Source organism: Trifolium pratense, linkage group LG5, assembly GCF_020283565.1.
Source record: "Trifolium pratense cultivar HEN17-A07 linkage group LG5, ARS_RC_1.1, whole genome shotgun sequence".
Lineage (NCBI taxonomy): Eukaryota > Viridiplantae > Streptophyta > Magnoliopsida > Fabales > Fabaceae > Trifolium > Trifolium pratense.
Genome location: NC_060063.1, coordinates 44650223 through 44670042, shown reverse-complemented (window position 1 = coordinate 44670042; position 19820 = coordinate 44650223). Strand labels below are relative to the sequence as shown.

General features: G+C 33.7%; 1 protein-coding gene across 1 annotated transcript; it reads right to left on the bottom strand.

Moving 5' to 3' along the window:
* Nucleotides 1-598: 598 nt before the first annotated feature.
* LOC123885375 (seed linoleate 9S-lipoxygenase-like) lies at nucleotides 599-6399 on the bottom strand. The gene is made up of 9 exons (XM_045934652.1): nucleotides 5991-6399; nucleotides 3741-4027; nucleotides 3351-3591; nucleotides 2897-3217; nucleotides 2705-2790; nucleotides 2488-2595; nucleotides 2093-2394; nucleotides 1642-1905; nucleotides 599-1532 (listed from the first exon to the last, which is right to left on the bottom strand). The coding sequence occupies exons 1-9, from the start codon at nucleotides 6220-6222 to the stop codon at nucleotides 779-781; spliced, it is 2595 nt and encodes an 864-aa protein (XP_045790608.1). The 5' UTR covers nucleotides 6223-6399; the 3' UTR covers nucleotides 599-778.
* Nucleotides 6400-19820: the final 13421 nt, after the last annotated feature.

Sequence of the window (19820 nt, the reverse complement as noted above, 5' to 3'; positions counted from 1 at the left end):
AAAAATAAGGAATCTCCTAAATAGATACACACATGAGTTAATATAGGAAATTATTATTAGCCTTTGATTTAAAAAGTTAGACGGTTGAGATTTGGTGTCAAATTAAAGTTTGACACCTGGTGTCAACGGATCCCAACTCTAATTTTATATATTCATAACTTGGAAACAAAATAAAGAATTCAAAAAATTTCTCCTCCCTCTTTGTTTGGGTTGGAAACCAATAGTCTATTGGATAGGTTGTGGAAAAGTTATACTCCATTAAAGGTGGTGATTTTTTCTTGGCAAGTGCTTATGCTCTATCATTGGTTGCCTACAAGAGAGAATTTGTGGAACCGGAGATCGTCGGTCGATGATATGGAGGATCATCTTATAGTTGGTATAACATTTTTAGGTGTGGTTTCGACTTTCGAGTGTCAATGGTAATGCCGGACGACTTATTCATCATCTTGCTTTTGAGTTGTTGTTTCTCTTCTTGTATTTTTATCCATTTTTAATATATATTGAAAGTTTTGTTAAAAATTAAATTAAATTTTTACTATCCTTAAAAAAAAAAAAGGTTGCTGGTTTGAAAAATGGAATAAATAGTACAAAGCAATAGTGAAAACTAAACACACTTTATTATATGTGAATGAGAGCTCTCAAATACAGTAGTGATACAAAGCACAAACATAGAGACAATAATTATACATAGACAATTATAACATTGATGTTATTGAAGAGAAAAAGTGCCCAATTATAAATTAAAAAAAAAAACACACACACACTTTTGTTTTTTTATTTAAATGGAGATACTGTTTGGAATTCCTCTAAAAGTTAATCCTTCTTCACTTGAACGAAGGAGCAAAGTGTAGGGCAATTGCACTGGTCCGGTACGGTTTCTCAAACTAGGCTCATTGTTCCTCTTAGTGATTTTCCCTTCAATTTCAGTTAACTTGCTTCCAAACTTTTGAAAAGCTTGAATTGCCCTTGAATCAGATGTCCAAAACTTGCTATCCCTCTCTCCAAGGTACACTTCATCGGAAGCATGTCTTGACAATATCTCGATAACTGAAAGATCAACAAGGGTTTGATATTTTGGTGTAATTGTTCTTAAATATGCTTTTTCAGGACTTTTCACCATCTCATCATATTCTGGAGTTCCTTTCTCCGGAATAAATCTTCTGCTAAGTGTTGGACGGTTTAGGATATATCCTCCGTAAGGATACTGTCCAAAGTTAACAGCTGCGTGAAGAGCAGAAGCAGTCCATATGATAATGGAGCAAGATTGAACCAAGTCTTGAACAGATTGCATCTTAGGCCACCATGGCTTGTCTTTCAAGTCACCGTGACCCTTTTCGACGGCTTCCTTCCACCAAGTTTGAATTTCGGTGTCTTTTTGCACTGCTTCATCTGTTGGGTAATATAAGGAAACATAGTCTTCGACCCACGCCTTAATAGCATCCCATATTTCCAATCCATCAACAGCATACGGGTAGTCCTCTATCGCAAGACGAAGGCCATGGGGGGAAGAAGGGTCCTCAACGGCTAATCCTCTGTATTAAACAAACAATTTTTTATTAATACCAATTAACAAGTTTGTATTAATATTTTATATGCATAATGCATCAAAATTTGATAATCTCGGTCTTCGTAGAAAATCACCTCTTGATAAGATCAGCTGGTAATGCTTGATCAGTGAAAACCCAATTCTTGTAAACCGCGGAAGAAATCTCGATGGAATTTGGTCCGGGCAAAAATGTTTGTTCAATAATACCACCGGCATTTATTAGAGCTTGTCGAGCAAGTCCATTGATATTTATTGTATCACGGAAGTGAGGATATAAAAGTTTATTAATCGGATGAAGCACACTAAGATGTCTGTTTGTTGCTATGATGAATGGTTCAACCACCGCATGTGTATTCAACCTACAACACCATAATATTTCATATTAATAATCATGTCATATAGTTTCACAAGTGCAGCTTAGGGGATAAGACGTTGCATGGATATTTAAATGTTGGAACGCAGGTTCGAATCTGCAATACTCCTATTCTTTTTATAGGCTTTTTGTATAAAACAAAAATCGTGTCGATTGTAAAAGGTAATACATACCAATGGCTCATAAGTTGATGATAGCATGAGTCATTTACAATTACATGAGCCTTTGCCAATAGCCAAATTATACTTTCAGCACCTTCGTCTGCAGGCAAGAATACTTTGCTTTCAGAACCATATTGGACACCATTTGGGTGTGGCAAACTTAATTCTATGGCAATTGGCTTCAAAGTCCCATCATCTTTCAAGAACAAGATTGTCCTAGTAGCATAAGCTTTTGCATTTAAGTTTATCCTCTCCAAATAAGGCATGAATGCATCATGGTAATTTAAAATGAATAATCTCTTTCCATCAAGTGCCTGTTCCACAAATTTAGTTTCAATCACATGATTTTTTAGTTTTGATTGATTTACAAGCCAATGACTTTTAACTAAAACATATTTATATCATACCGCTTCTACGGTGAGCTCGCCAAGGTTGGACTCTAAGTGTTCTTTTGTTATTGTACTAGTTTGATCACCATAGACGGTGGCATTTAGCGTGCTTTTTGGTGGAAACTCCTGTCATGTCGAAAAATAATTTGATACGAAAAAATATATGAATGTTTGGCTATTGACAACAAAATACATAATTTAATCAACAAATATTAATAATACATTTCGAACGTACTTGGAGAAGTTGAATCACACAAGGATTTACGCCGGCAACCATCTCTCTTCCAAATTCTTCATCAGTCATCCATGCAGACTTGCTAACTGCTCAGCATAAAACACGAGTTTCACGTTGTTTCTTAGTATGATATACCGATATAATATAAGTTTCTAATAACTATAGGTGGTTTGATTAAGATGTATAAATTACCTCTAATTACTTGAGGTGGTGGAAACTTGAGGACTTGTTCACCATCAGTGCGGAGGATTTCCTTAAGGGCTGGAAGGGGGCTAATTTTGCTAAGTATATCAGTAGGAAGCTTAATTCCGCCTTCAAAAAGTCCGCGCACTTCATCAAAGCTATCAAACTCATTCGGCGTGAAATTTAGATCGAAAATTACAGCTTGAAACAGAGGCAAGACATCTTGAGACAATGATTTTATTCCATACATAAGAAAGTCTGATGACTTCAAATGACCAAAATTTTCATCTCTTGGAACATAAATGACACCAGGTTTCTCACTCTTAGGATCTGTTACCAATCAAATTACCATAAAAAAATTATCAGAACAAAAAATCGACCGATAATATATGAGGCATATCAAACGAGACAACATCTATAATTGAGGAAAATATGCATCAAAATTATAAAACATAAAACTAACCTTTTCTGGTTGGTTTTCTACCACTTCTAACCCTACGAGGGTAGGGATAGTCGCTAGACCCTCCAAGAACCGGACGAACAAGATTGTCACCACCATCTGGATTTCCCAAATCATTATAAATATCATAATCATATATCCTATCCCATTCTTTGCGTTCTCCTGTTCCATCTCCTCTTAAATTTTGCAACTCTTCTTCTCTATAGTGATTTAATGGAGCCGGAGTTTGACTTGGAAGATAAGTCTGTAATAAATTCAATTTAATTATATATCTCATTCACATGAATAAAAAATGTGTAATTTTTTATTGGACAAACATGTATATTAGTTTGTTCAATTCTCTTACAATCATATAAATATATTATAACCCTTAATTTAGATTTGAAAGCTTACATCATTGGTGAAAAAGATGCGATCATTTTTGTAGCTTTTGAAGTTGTAAATCCATGAATTACAAACAAATTGAACACTTCCACGGTTAGGAATGTCATCAAGAGTCACACTAACAAGGAAAAATTCAGCTTGTGTGTAATTTCTTATGTAAAATGCTCCTGGGATTCCAAAATTAGCATCATATTCAAAGAAAATACTGAATGCATCTTGTCTTGCTCCCAAAGTTGGTAATTGAGGAAGATGTTTGCTCAAAAATGTTTCCTTTCCAACTAGACCCTTTCCACTTACTACAAAAATAAAAAATAAAAAATTACACATATAAAATTATTCCATTAAAGAAATATAAACATGATTCGTGATTTAATAATCTAATAATAATCACTAAAAAAATGGACACACCTACCTGTATGTAAATAATGTAGTATATTATTATTGTCAAATTCAAGTACATCTAGAAAAATTAAATAAAACAAGCATATCCTCTATCTTCCACTTGTTTCTGTTCAATTAGTAGAAAATATATCACAATCACCAATTATATAATCTAACGTGTCACCACTTATTTTCCCAAAATATTATATTATTACCTATTATTTTTATCTCTAAATATATCTTAGAATCAAGTTTTCCTTTTGTGTGGTTAGATTTATACATTTTAAATGTGATGACAAATTTAAGTTTAAATTTAGACGCACATTTGTAAATGTATCTTAGAAGATAAAGAATTAAGTTATACAAATTAAATTAACTATCAATTTGTTACTGTGAAGATAACTCAGTTAGTAGGAATATTGTTATATATATGGGAAGAGATCAAATTACATCAGTGTAACATTTGAGTAATGTTACACTGCTCAATAACGCTTCAACGAATACAAATTTTACAAAATTCACCGTTGGATTGAAAATTTATATCATATAGATCATTCATGTTCAATTCTATAAAAATCTAAAATCATTTGATATGTTATTGAGATTGATCAAGCTTAACGGTATTCAATAAAAACGCATAAAGCGTTAATCTTGATCGGTCTCAATAACATATCAAACGATTTTAGATTTTTGTAAAATTGAACATAGATGATCTAAATGATATAAACTTTCAATCCAACGGTGGATTTTGTAAAATTTGTATTCGTTGAAGCATTATTGAGCAGTGTAACATTACTCAAATGTTACACCGGTGTAATTTGATCTCTCCCATATATATATATATATATATATATATATATATATATATATATATATATATATATATATATATATATATATATATATATATATATAGTCGAATTTCGAACCCTCCACTTATTCATTTTAAAAGTGAATTTCCACTTGGCCAATTTTTTTTCTCTTTAGGGTCAATATCTCAATTTTATTTTTATTTTTGGTTCTCATTTATCAATTTTCTTTTTTGTCTAGTGACTAAACTCCACATTTAAAGTGCGGAGGAGTTAGGAATTTAAGGTTCAAACTCCAATCTCTCCAATAATATTTTTGATAGCTATTAACTGAATTATACTTACATGATTATTAATTTTGTTTTAATATAAGTGAAAATAACAATAGCTGCTTCTAGTTAATGATCGATAAATATATGATTGTCACGGTTGATTATTATTTTTAGGAAAATGCTAATATGTATTTAAAGGTACATATATTAAGGGATCAAAGTGTAATTTTTACCTTATAAATTATGCATTTAATTTTTTAAAAGTTTAAATATTATCATTTACAACACAAAATTATTATTTTTTAGCACAACCTTATTTTTAATATCATGAAGGCGATGGTGGGGTCAGATAGCCGGCTAGCATATTGAATAATTGGGGATATATGATTCTAAGAACATACTGTAGAGTATATATTGTCCAGAAAAAAAAAACATAGAGTACATGGTTTAAATATGTCTCTATAGATATAGGATCAGGTTATGTGCGGTCAAAACGTCACTGCAGTCATGTAGTTAAACATTATTGATCGTCTGATTAAGATCAGACGATCCTGATTAATTTCAACACAAGTTTTTATAATTCTTAAATAAGAATAAGATAATTTTTTTTAAATTGTCCGATCAAGATCTAATCGGATGGTTATAAATATGATGACTGTAAGACTACATAAAGGAAGTGATTGCAACTAGTTCAATTCGATAGATATATATATGTTTTTTGGACAGGAATGTCTCTATAAATATATAGAACATGAAAGATGAAGAATGAATTGAATAATTGAAGATAGAGAACAAACCATCAGTCTTGGTAGCACTAATCAACTGCATAGAGACATTACGGCCTAAGAAAGCAGTTGCAGTGTCAACAACTTGACCAACAACGCTTGTAACTCCACCAATGAGACTTCCGGCGGCGTCAAGAACACCGCCTTTACCGATGGATGTTATGGCATTGAAGTCCAAAACATTTTTGGGCATCAACACCACAGTCCCCTTGATTTTTTGGCCCTTGTCAAATATGCCAAACATTTTTGCTAACTTTTTTTTTATCAAACAAATTAACACTAGATATTTGATTTAGTAGTTGAAAAAGAAGCTTGTTTTGGTTTATGAGAAAAGCAAATGTATTTATAGATGAAAGATAAAGTATACACGCTTTACCATATATATTTTTTAATCAGAACCTGAGCTCCACGTGCCAAACGTGAAATATAAAACAAAAATTATGAATTATAGCGATGAGATCGATTATTATTCTTAAATGACTTTTCTTTAATATTATAAAAACAATTACTTATTCATTTAATTGGTAATATGTAAAAAACAACATAATTTTCGATATTGCACAAAGATAAATCTGCTAATAAACTTGCATAATTTCTAATTGATAGTAGCATGAAAGGATAAAATACTTACAAATATTACAAAATCAAAGCGATTAAAATATTCATGTCTCCGAATTTATACTTTTAACACTCAAAAATAAACTTATAATTAGAGACAAATAGACAAAGGAAGTATTTGGTTTGTGATCATAAAAATTAATTTAGAATGAATTGATTTTTTTTTTGTTAAAAGTACATTACTTTTTTAAAACCCTCGAAAAATTGTGACTTCTTTACATTTTCATCTGCATTCTGGTTCAAATATCGAGCACACAACCGATGGATCACATAAAAAACAATATGTTTTATAGGCTCCCTCCTAGCCTCATCTCCATCTGATACAACTACTTTTGGATATATATTTATTTTTCATGCACTCGAAAAAAACACATCAACGGCCACTTAAATGTCTCAGTCGTTTCATCTGATACCAATGCAACACCGAATATAACAATCTGAGTGGTGGTGCATCCAGAAAATATAACCAGTGGATAATTGTATTTGTTCTTGTAAGTTGTGTCAAACGCAACGATCTCGCCAAAACAAAAATAATCAGATCTACTAGTATCGTCTGCCAAATACTCAATTCTAAGGTTGAGTTAGACCTAATACTCAATTCTAAGAGTGTTGTAATGAAAATAGAAATAAAAAATAAACAAAAAATAATTGATGCTGCACAAAAGAAAAAAAATTACTCTGAATAAATAAAATATGTAGGATGAATAATGAAGAGAGATAATTAATCTTTTATAGCGAATTTTGATTTTTGTCCTTTTAAAATAAAATCACTTGTATTCATCCCTGTAAAAAAAAATATTTTGTTTTTAGTCCCTAATGAATAAAATTTTGACATGTTAATGGTAATATTATGTCATTTTATGTTCAAAATGGTTTATATTATGTCTATATATCATGTTAAACCTATATAAGTTGATTTTTTTTTTTTGAAGGAAAACCTATATAAGTTGATATTATGTTAAAAAAATGTCAAAAGAATGACAAAATTTTGCCCATTTTGGGACTAAAATCAAAAGAAATTTTTTGTAGAGATGAAAATAAGTGATTTTATTTTACAGGGATAAAAACAAAAAATTACTATAAAAGTAGTGATCGAAAATATAATTTACCCAAATTTTAATAACGATAGTTTTGGATTTCAACACAAAATTAGGGATAATTTTGCCAATGTAATTAAAATTATAATTACTTATCTCACTTTTCCTCTCCTCTCCTCCAAATCCCCCAAATTTGGGGGAAACAAAAATTGAATTTATGAGGGATTTTGCTCCTCTCCACTCCCCTAAAAAAATGAACTAAACATATAAAATATAAAATATTCTCTCACCTCTACTCCTCTTCAAAACCCCTGATCGAACCAAACAGACCTTAAATCAATCACTGTCAGTTTTTTTTCTTATCCCTTAACTCCTAGTTTGTCAAATATCAAATAAAACTTTAAAATCAAACATAATATAGCTGAAATTATTATATTTAATCCCTTATTTTTTTCAGATGAAACGAAATTTAAAAATGCAAATCCTTTCTAATAAGCTTACATGACCATATATGTATGATTTCGTTTGTCGTATCGGCTACTTTTTTATTTTTATTTTTATTTTTATTTTTATAAGCTTACATGGACCATGTCTGATTTCGTTTGTCGTAATAGCAAAATTTAATGCCTCTATGGCTTGAATTAAATGAGAAAATGAATATGCTAGTAATAATATTTTCATCGCCTCTCTGCCGTTTGATCGTATGGTTGGTGGTGGATCAATAATGAATCATATATAGCAATAAATAAATAAATGGCTCGTGGACGACGTGGAGGACATGGTGTTGGATAGGGATCAATAATGAATCATATATAGCAATAAAATAAATAAATAAATGCCTGTAAGGTTTGATATGCACATTTTAACTAATCTTTTAAATGATTCGTATCATTGCCCATCCATATTGTCTGTAGATATGGATGGATAGTAAATTCAATTAACCACATGGATAGTAAATTCAATTACTCTATGATGCCCATAGAAAGAGATTATGGTCGTTCCATGCCCTAGCTCAATCGGTTAATTAGGGACGAAAAATGTATTTAATTCATTATATATTAAAAGACAAGTAAAATAATTTTTTAACTCAAAAACATCAACGTTCATTTATTTATTCAAATTCATAGAAAATACATCAATCAGAATCATTATATATTCAATTTCGCTAAAAACTAATAAGGATGAATCTGCGAGCAGGCTCACAGCATCTGAGTTAATAGCATAAAACTGCCTAATGTCTATGACAAAGCCTACAATTGATATGACAAAATTCAAATGTCTGGAATAGTCATTCATCCGGATCTGCAACATTGTCGACGCTAAAGTCATTGAATCTGCACTGGATTTGGATTGAAGCAAACCTGCAAATTTGAATAATAAACCAACATCGTACTAAGACGGGATCAAACAAACACCGTACTTAGACGGGATAAAACAAAACACCGCACAAAGACGAATTAAAACAACACCAGATGAAAAAGTCTCGAAGAAAAATCGAACGAACCCTAAAAATATGTGAATATTATCACTTATTTAAATAAAAAGAAATAAAAAAATGATCAAGTGGGGTGATTTTGGATCAAAGTAGATCCTAAATCACCCCCTTCTAATTGATCAACCAAAAGAAGAAGAAGAAATATGAAGGTTGGAGTGGTGGCTGAGATATGAAGGAAGAATTAGTTCTAAGTAAAATAATTTTATAGATGTAAGAACATGTTTTCGTTATAGTAGTATTTGTAACTTGTACACGGTGAAAGACTTAATGAAGTCTTTTGTTGAGGCAAAATTCATTTTAGTGTTTTAATGACAACAAACCTTATGGAATAAATGTTAAGTTTTATGAATGGTGATCTACTGATGTATGCACTTGAGTTTTTGTTGAAAAATAGATATTAGCAAAAGTGAACGAGCTAGAGGCCGCTCACATCAACAAGTGCATTTATATACTCAAACAATGAAAGAATTAGAGTATCATTAGAAAATTACAACACTTTACAATGAAAATTAAATATAAAAGGAAGATTATGATGATCGTAGTTGAAGAATCATGATGGAAAAACGTGCATCGCAAGGTACAAAAGAATATACTAAGGATCGACGTTACAAAAGAATCACAAGCTACAAAAGGATCAATGTTGTGTGACAAAAATCACATTGAGTTTTGTACTACATGCTTTGAGGATTTACTACTGCAATATATTAACGTCAAAGTATCATCCTACCAAAGCTTTTCAAGATGACAATGTTTGAGAATAATTTTTCATGAGTTTTACAAAGGAGCTATGCACAATGCATAAAAGTTTTAATCATTCTCATTATGAGTACACTCACGCCTTTACTAAAGAATCTCAAAGATACTCAATGAACATACAACAACGTGTGAAATATCAAAAGAAATTATGGGAAGTTTTGCAGCAAACAAGATTATATATCCCACTCCTTGAGAAAAGTGTTGAATACTATTTCAAGCATGATTCGAGAACATTCTCCAGTTCAAGGTATAATCTCTTCTAGGTTAGTACTTCAACACAAGCACTTATTGTGATCTAACAAGTGCCCTTGAGTGATCAGTATAGACAGGAACTAAAGCTCATTCATTATATATCACTCTAGAGACGATGATCTAAAACACTTGGGTTAAGTTATCCAAGATTATGATGAATTGGTACCACATGCATATAGATATGTCTAGGCGACATCATATCTATGTGACATTAGAATGCATTAGGAATTATGTGGCATTCGCAATTGATAAATGATACTTGTCTTTGTGTATTCCTTATTTGTTGGATGTTTGTATTCCTCAAATTGATAAATGAATATGTCTGATACATGTTTGAGTATGTCTGTTACATACCTAAATATACTTAATACACATGTGAGTTATCTGAATCGAATCTATTCAACTATTTTATGTTATTTAGTGTCTGATATTAGATATATTAGTCAATGATTATGATTATGTTATCTAACCCTCTGTTTTGTGTTTGTGCTGAACCGTTGGGGGTTCAGGTTCTCAGGTTTTATGTTTTTCGGTGTTCGAGTTGTTGGTGAAAGCTCCGCTCTGGTTGTGACACGGGGAAGAGTTCACAGAGTCTTTATTTGTTGTTGTTTTATTTAAATTAAAGGTGTATCTTTTATAAAAGGGTTAGGTATATAAGTGATGATTACTAATTAATTTTATTAGTAGAGTTTTTAATGAAGAATGTAATACCTTGAACCAATATTTTATAATTCATTTTGATTTATAGTCTTAAAGTTATTTTTTTATCCGCTGCGTAGTTTTTGAAAAATCATTCTTTTATTAAGATAAATTGAATATTAGGTTAGTGTGGTTACTGTTTGGCCTTTTGTAAGACATGTGAAAGTATACACAGTCAATTGCAGAAAAGTAATAAGATAGAGTATCGAACCCACATGGATTGCGAGTGGAACTTTAATTTCAATTCTTAACTTATGAGCATAAAGGTAACAAAATATCATTTTGGGTTTTTATAACAAAGAAATATAAATGACGATAATGAAAATAGGTTTTGATAACAAGAGTTGGAAAATGTTGGAATCAATGATCCATTCAACTACGGTTTAATGCTTATGTGTGCTGTCAAGACTACTGTGAACAAGCTTCCTTGTGGTGTATGTCTACAACGTTAGATAATAAAATGGGGGATAATGTGGGTCCTATGTCTAGGTCACGCTTAATTCATTTTAGTTCAGAAAAGATCTTGCTTGTTTTAAATCACTATGGCCTCAAGGCTTATGTCTAAGTCCTAGAGTAAGAAGTATGTGTCTATCCTCTACTTAACCATATTAGTTCATTCAATCCATTTACTATTAGATGTCTCATAATAATAAACTTGTATATAATCATAAGTTGATGAATCTCAGAATTAAATATATAACAAAATAGCAAATGAACCAAAATAGCATAACAACACACAACACATCACATAAATGACATTAAACTTTCATTGAACTTCACATAAATTCCAACATCAAGAGATTTAGCTCATGGTGAGCCGTACAATACAAATAACAAGAGGAATAGATCTACACATCAGATGAGAATTGAAATGTAAACCTACAAACACGACCACCTAGAGATGATGTCTCAACCTCCAAGTCAGCAACGTCGCGCCTCTAGTTATCGGAACTGCATCAGAGTTGCGGCGGCTCAAGTAGCTTGATGAAAGTACAAAAGCAAGTATTTTCGTTATATCGTATCCACAGGGACTAGTGCGATATCAATTGTACATACACAAATTCCATGATTCTAAGTATGGGTTTGTTTCGATTTGGTTTTGTAACATAAAATTGCGATAAAAGTGCGTGATAAACTTTTGAGATAAAAACTTGTTGGAATTGGATTTCATCAAATCATTCACATGTATCAGTTAACTATTGATATATATATTTCATTTACCAATCAATATCGTCACGTATTACTCGTTGATCATATCCGTGTCCGGAATATGTCTAGAAATCTATTGTATCTATTAACTTTCCGATGTCTCGAATCATTAATCGATAAAATAGCATTAAGCTCTAATACTTTAAGTGACTATTAAAGCTCAAGATCTATGTCTAAACTTTGAACTTTACCAAGTGATTATCCTACCTTTGATTCAAATAACATATGTCTATATCATTTAAATCTTTTAATAAAAGCATGAAAACAAGGATATCACTAATATTGATTGATAAATAAAACACATATAGCAAAGTTAAACTAGATTCATGATCATAATTCAATTACATCCAATCCCAACAAAAGAGATTTAGCTATGAATAGCCATGATAAACTTACAAAAGAGTGAAGATGAGAAGGATTGAAAAACCATTGGGCTTGATTTCTCAAGTTGTGTGGAATCCACCTTCAAAACCTCACTAACAGGATATATCTATGAAAATAGTGTTTTTTCTATCTGATATTAACTAACTTGATATCTTACAAAATGATCTGAAATGCTATTTATAGACTTTTGGAAAAGGCCTATTCGCTACGCGAATCCTTGTTCGCTGCGCGAAGAAATTGCTTAGTTGAAGAGGTTTGCTGACACGTGTATTTAGCTGTGACTCATCCTTTGTTCGCTGCATGCTCGCTGCAGCGAGCTTATTCGCTGCATGCTCGCTGGGTGTTCGCCAAGTACCTTGGACTCCCTGCCTTCGTTCGCTGTGTGTTCGCTGTGGCTTCGCTGTAGCGAGTTTGTTCGCTGCAGGTTCGCTGGGTGTTCGCCAAGTACTATGAACTCTCTGCCTTTGTTCGCTGCATGCTCGCTGCAGCGAATGCTTCAGATTTTTGTTTCTTTTCTTTAATATCAGCATGAACCTAACAAAATGTTTGGATTTGATAATTCTTTGCACAATTTCTTAGTACACACTATATTTACATCAAAAGTAATTTATATTCCAAGGATTTGTATTCAATAAGTGCTTTTTAAACATGCATTTTAACCAATATTTAGCACTTATCAAATCTCCCCAACTTAGGACTTTGTTTGTCCTCAAACAAAAGGTATTTTAACAAGCTCAATATTCATTCAAAAGAGTGGGTTTGTAATCAATCAAAGTTTTCAAAATCTCAGAGCACAAGTAAAGCAATGTCATCTCAAAGACTAGTTCCCAAAACATTCAAAGAACACAAAGCATGATCATGAAATGATTCCTATGCCTAAGCAAAATTCTCAACATTCTTATCAGACAATCAAAACTCAAGTGTTATCTCAAATTTCTCACAATTATTTCTCTCAAGGGTAAGTGTTTAACTCAATCCAAGCAATGTGCAAGCAACAATTCAATTCAAACATTTATCCAAGCAAAATCACAAAACATGCTATCAGTTGTGGATCACTAAGGACTTTATCAAGCTTGTAATGGGGCTGGGCTACAAAAATTCATTGTTTTTCTATGGATTCAAAAAAAAAAGCCTTAAGGATAAGAGAGCACAAAATCTGCAAAATTTATCTCATGATTCATTCACTCCCTTTCTTTTTCCCCCTATTTCCATTTGTGGTGATTCTTTTGTTTTGACACTTTTCACAAAATTTTGTTTTCTTTTCTCATTTCCTTTTTTGACTTTCAATTGTGTCAAGCAACTCTTTTATTTTTTACTTTTTTTTTTTTTTTTTTTTTTTTTTTTTTTTCTTCACAATTTTCTTTTCTTTTTCAAACACCACAACACTACCTTTTTCAACCAATTTATTTATCTATTTTTGAACCTACTTCTCCCCAACTTGAATCTTATCAAATAACCCTTATAAAAATACACTTGCTCTCCTATCCTAAGACAAGGGTAGAGTAGTTGTTTTTCTTTTCTTTCGGTTTCAGGGTTTATAAAACAAACAAATTTCAAATTTTAAGGCTCAAATGGGGACACAAAAGATCACTATCTCACAGGGTAGGTTAAATTTGGCTAAGTGGTTATCACTCAAAAAGAAACAAGGCCTTGATCATATCCACAACATCAAACACATTAGTGACAGCAAGATTAAGCTAAAATCAAATGAGCATACACAATTGCCGGCACTCTCATATTTATGTAAACAATGGAAAGTTCACACATTCTCACCCAGCTAGATTGGATAACACAAGTTTCAATCATGTTCAACAAAAATAGTGAGAATCATCTTAGGACAAGTAACACATTTCAAAAACATGTTAAGTTTCTAAGCCTATTTTGAACACTAATCAAAGAAGATTGACATATATCTCTACAAATCAACTATCATGCTCAACACATTGATTTATCACAAACCTATCTTTCAATTTCAAACATATGTGAGCTTGTTCTTCAAAATGCTAATCACAATATTTCACATTACTAGACTACCATACTACTATATTAAATTACTAATTATCATGCATTAAACTTCAAACATTCATCATATGTTCACAACAAAACACAAAACAAGTGACACATATTCATACTTCCACATGTTCCACATAGTTAATACAAAAGATAAACTACTTAAACTTAAACATTAAATGACTGAAAGCTTTTTAAAGTTCACTCATTTTGGCGAGCTTTTCAGCCATCTCCTTGCTTTCTTTACTCGGATTCAGAACCGGCTTCCGAACCAGATTCGGAGCCAGCATCACTTTCATCTCCTTCTTGCATAGATGCATCAGAACCAGCTTCTCCTTCACTTGCATTGTCTCCTTCATTAGCAGCTTCAGCATCTGCTACATTACCCCCTCCGAGAAAAGTAGGCCTGACCTCAGGCCATGCAACATAGGCTTCGAAATCTTGTGGTGTCATCACCGACTGCCCGGTGTGCTGATTATAGAAAGATTGCTGCATTGCACTCATGGCTCTATACCCTGCATCATTCTGATCATACAAATAAGTAAAATGGTTATAAAAATTCTGATCATGAACAGCAGAGGTGGAGGCCTGGGGTGGTGGTGGTGGGGGTGGTGGTGGTTGTTGTGCAGCTCTTCTCCTCTTCGGTTTGCAGTACCGATCCACATAATCATCATCAATCTTCCCAATCTCCTCACGTCCAATTTCAGGAATGTGTATCCTATTAGCCGTACACAATCCCATAATTAAGCACGGGAAACCCAAAGGACTGTCGGATCTCACAGCAGTGGACTTGAGGTTTTTGTCAGGGTGGCCACACAAGGTAATCTCTTTCATCCAACCAGAGATGATACCGGCCAAATCCACTTCAAGGCCTTCATTTATGTAATGAATGAGGCCAAGTATATTCATGACAGCATCAGAGGTGTGAGAATTAGGTTGGATGTTATATAAAACAAGTAGGAAAAGGAGTAGGGTGAAGGTGCGCATATCATCTCTAAGGGCCCTCAAAGGTCTGTTGGTTGTGCCATATACGAAGTCATGGTTAGGCCTAAGAAGTTTTCTTCGCATGGTGTCAATGTCCCAAGTCTTGCGGGCTCTTTGCTTCTGAAAATCACACAAGGTTTCATTGGCGGGTAGGGTGAAAGGGTTGCCAAGATACTCATTGATGGCATTGCGGTCAAAACGGATGGGTTTTCCGCGTACCATAGTGGTAAAAGAGAATGGCTCACCCTCAGATGGGTAAGCATTTGCATAAAATTCTCTCACAAAGGTAGTGTTGAAATATTTTGGTGGGTCAATAATTCTACCCCAACGCCTATCATTGATGATTGTTGCAAACCTCTCATAGCTGCCATGCTCAAAAATCTCGAATTTCCTTTCATTCCAAATCTTTTTCTTTTCAAGTATTTGGTACCGCTCAAATTGCTCCGGTCCACGAAACCTGCTGGGGTCAAAGGCTGTGTGCGATGAACTTGCCCCAGTCTTTTGCTTCTTTCCGGTGCTTGCTGCGGGTCTTTTTGGTGCCATTCCTGAAATTACTTCGAAAAACCACATAAGTCTTTTGCTCAGAATTTTAGATAATTCATATGACAGAGCATGAATTTCAACTTTTCACAGTTCAATTGATCGAAAATTTTCGGGTTTTTGAAGTAAAATATAACACAAGGATTTTCATTTTGGCAAACCACAACTATGCACACACAAAGGGTTGGAGTTAGGGTTGACAAATTCAGTCTTTTGAAACAAATTTGTAGCATGAGTGAACAAATTTACACAAAAGAAATTCAAAAGCAACTTATTTATTCACAATTGTTCACAATTTTGTCAAGAAGAATTTCAACATGAAGAGATTTACATTTGTGTACCCTAATTCATTGAAGAACATACATGGCTACCCACAATTTCATCAAAATTTTCAAACTATCTATACAATTATGCATCTTTCTACCTATAATATCATGCATTTTTCACTATGAACAAAAATGATAAAAATTGAAAATTGAAGTTTAAAATTCTGCATACCTGAGTGATGGAGATGCACAAACTGAAAGTAGAAATGAATGGGGTAGTGGGTGTTGTCTTAGATTTGAGATGGTGAAGGATGGAGATGGTGGTTTTGAGAATTTTGTGAGAAGAGGGAGTTAAAAAAAAGTGGAATTAGGGTTGAAAAGGGTGAGATTCGACTCCCCTCTGATTTTGTGGAAGTGGGAGTGTGAGGTGGCAAGTGAGGTGGCCAAAAATGGCCAGCTGTCAATTAATTGTAAAACTGCAGATTTCGCACTATTCGCTTAGCGAATGGATTATTCGCTTAGCGAACACACATCAAAAAAAAAATTTTCCTGCATAATTGGCCTGCTGTGTCTGGCCAACTTGCTTCCTTCAAAACAAAAGTGTTTAATGCATGCTAAAACTCATAAATACTTACAAAATTGGGTTGCCTCCCAACAAGCGCTTGTTTTACGTCATTAGCTCGACGTTCTTTTTGGAGCTTTAAGGATCGGAAAGTGGGATTTTGGTAGTGCTACGATCAAATTCACCACCAAAATAGACCTTCAATCTTTGACCATTCACAGTCCATGTGTCATTTGTAGCTGGATCTTCCAACACAACTGCACCATATGGTTTCACTTCACGGATTTTGAAAGGACCGGACCATTTGGATTTAAGCTTTCCCGGAAATAACTTCAATCTTGAGTTGAAAAGCAAAACCATTTGGCCTGGCCTGAATTCTTTGTTGACAAGCCGTTTATCATGATAGCTTTTGACCTTCTCTTTGTACAACTTAGAAGATTCATAAGCTTGGCATCTCAATTCATCCAACTGTTGAAGCTGAACTTTTCTTTGCTCTCCGGCTTGGCTTTCATCAAAATTCAAAAATTTCAAAGCCCAATAGGCTTTATGTTCTAGTTCGACCGGAAGATGACATGCCTTACCATATACCATCTGAAAAGGTGTAAGGCCTATTGGTGCTTTGAAAGCAGTTCGATATGCCCATAATGCCTCGTCTAACTTTAATGACCAATCTTTTCTTGATGCGGACACAGTTTTTTCCAGAATTTTCTTTATTTCACGATTCGAAACTTCTGCTTGTCCGTTGGTCTGAGGATGGTATGGCGATGCTACTTTGTGCTTGACTCCATAATGCTCAAGTGCTTTGGCTAGTTGAGAATTACAAAAATGTGACCCTCCATCACTAATAAGCACACGAGGAGTTCCAAAACGAGTGAAAATGTTTCTTTTTAGAAATTTTATCACCGTTTTGCCATCGGCTTTTGGTGACGCAATTGCTTCCACCCACTTAGACACATAATCTACTGCCACAAGAATGTATTCATTTGAAAATGATGATGGAAAAGGGCCAACAAAATCAATACCCCAGCAATCAAATACTTCAACAACATGCATGTTTTGAAGTGGCATTTCATTGCGCCTTGAAATTCCACCAATTCTTTGACAGTTATCACATCTCCGAGCATGTTCATAAGTGTCTTTGAACAAACTCGGCCAAAAGAATCCTGACTGCAAAATTTTTGCTGCTGTTCTTTCTCCATTATAGTGACCTCCATATGGTGAGTTATGACAATGCCACATGATGCTTGTGGCTTCCTCTTTGGTAACACATCTCCTCAACAAGTTGTCAGCTCCAATTTTAAACAGATAAGGATCATCCCAAACATATTGATTTGCTTCACGGAGGAACTTTTTCTTTTGGTGCCAATTGAAATCATCCGGTATTAATCCGGATGCTTTGAAATTAGCCATATCAGCAAACCATGGCCTTTCTTGCACCATAAGCAGTTTTTCATCGGGGAATTCTTCAAGAACCTCATGTTCATGTTTGGTCACCTCATTGTTTACAAGTCTTGATAAGTGATCAGCTACCAAGTTTTCTGTTCCCTTTTTATCTTTTATCTCAAGATCAAACTCTTGTAATAAAAGCATCCACCGAATGAGTCTCGGCTTAGAATCAGCTTTTGTAATCAAATACTTGATAGCTGCATGGTCAGTATACACAACAATTTTTGAACCAATCAAATAAGAACGAAATTTCTCAAATGCATACACTATAGCAAGCAATTCTTTCTCGGTTGTTGCATAGTTAACTTGTGCATCATTTAATACTTTGCTTGCATAGTGTATAGCATGAAAAATTTTGTTCTTTCTTTGTCCAAGGACTGCACCAACTGCATAATCACTAGCATCACACATCAATTCAAATTCGAGTGTCCAATCGGGTGCTATGATTATGGGTGCAGTCACCAATCTTTCTTTCAATTTAGTAAAAGCAATTAAACATTCATCATCAAATGTAAAAGACGTACCTTTATTAAGCAAATTGCTTAATGGTTTGGCAATTTTTGAGAAATCCTTGATGAATCTTCGGTAGAAACCGGCATGACCTAGAAAACTTCTGATTCCTTTGACATTTACCGGAGGAGGAAGCTTTTCAATGACCTCCACCTTTGCTCTATCCACCTCAATACCTCTGGAAGAGATCTTGTGACCAAGAACAATGCCTTCGGTTACCATGAAATGACACTTCTCCCAATTAAGAACCAGATTCGTTTCAACACACCGCTTCAGTACGGTGTCCAAATTCTTCAAGCAATGTTGGAATGACGGACCGAACACGGAGAAATCATCCATGAACACTTCGATGCATTTCTCTATCAAGTCAGAAAAAATTGCTTGCATACACCGTTGAAATGTTGCTGGTGCATTGCACAATCCGAAAGGCATTCTTCTATAAGCAAAAACACCGAAAGGACATGTAAAAGCTGTTTTTTCATGATCTTCGGGGTTGACTGAAATCTGATTGTACCCCGAATATCCATCTAGAAAGCAATAGAACTTCTGACCGGATAATCTCTCAAGCATTTGATCCATAAATGGTAATGGAAAATGATCTTTTCTGGTTGCTTTGTTGAGTCTCCGGTAATCTATACACATCCGCCACCCGGTGACGGTTCTTGATGGAATTAATTCATTTTTGTCATTCGCAATCACTGTCATCCCTCCTTTCTTTGGAACCACCTGGACTGGACTAACCCAAGTACTGTCGGAAATCGGATAGATCATACCAGCTTCAAGTAACTTTACCACTTCTTTTCTTACAACCTCCTTCATTGTTGGATTCAATCGACGTTGAGGCTGAGCAACAGGTTTGTAATCATCTTCCATCATAATATTATGCATACAATAAGATGGACTAATACCTTTGAGATCGGATAAAGACCACCCGATTGCTTCTTTGTTTTCTTTCAGAATTTGAATCAAGCTTTTTTCTTCATCAGCTGACAATGAGTTGCTAATGATCACCGGTTTCTTTTCTTCTTCTTCAAGGAATGCATACTTGAGATGAGATGGTAATGTTTTCAACTC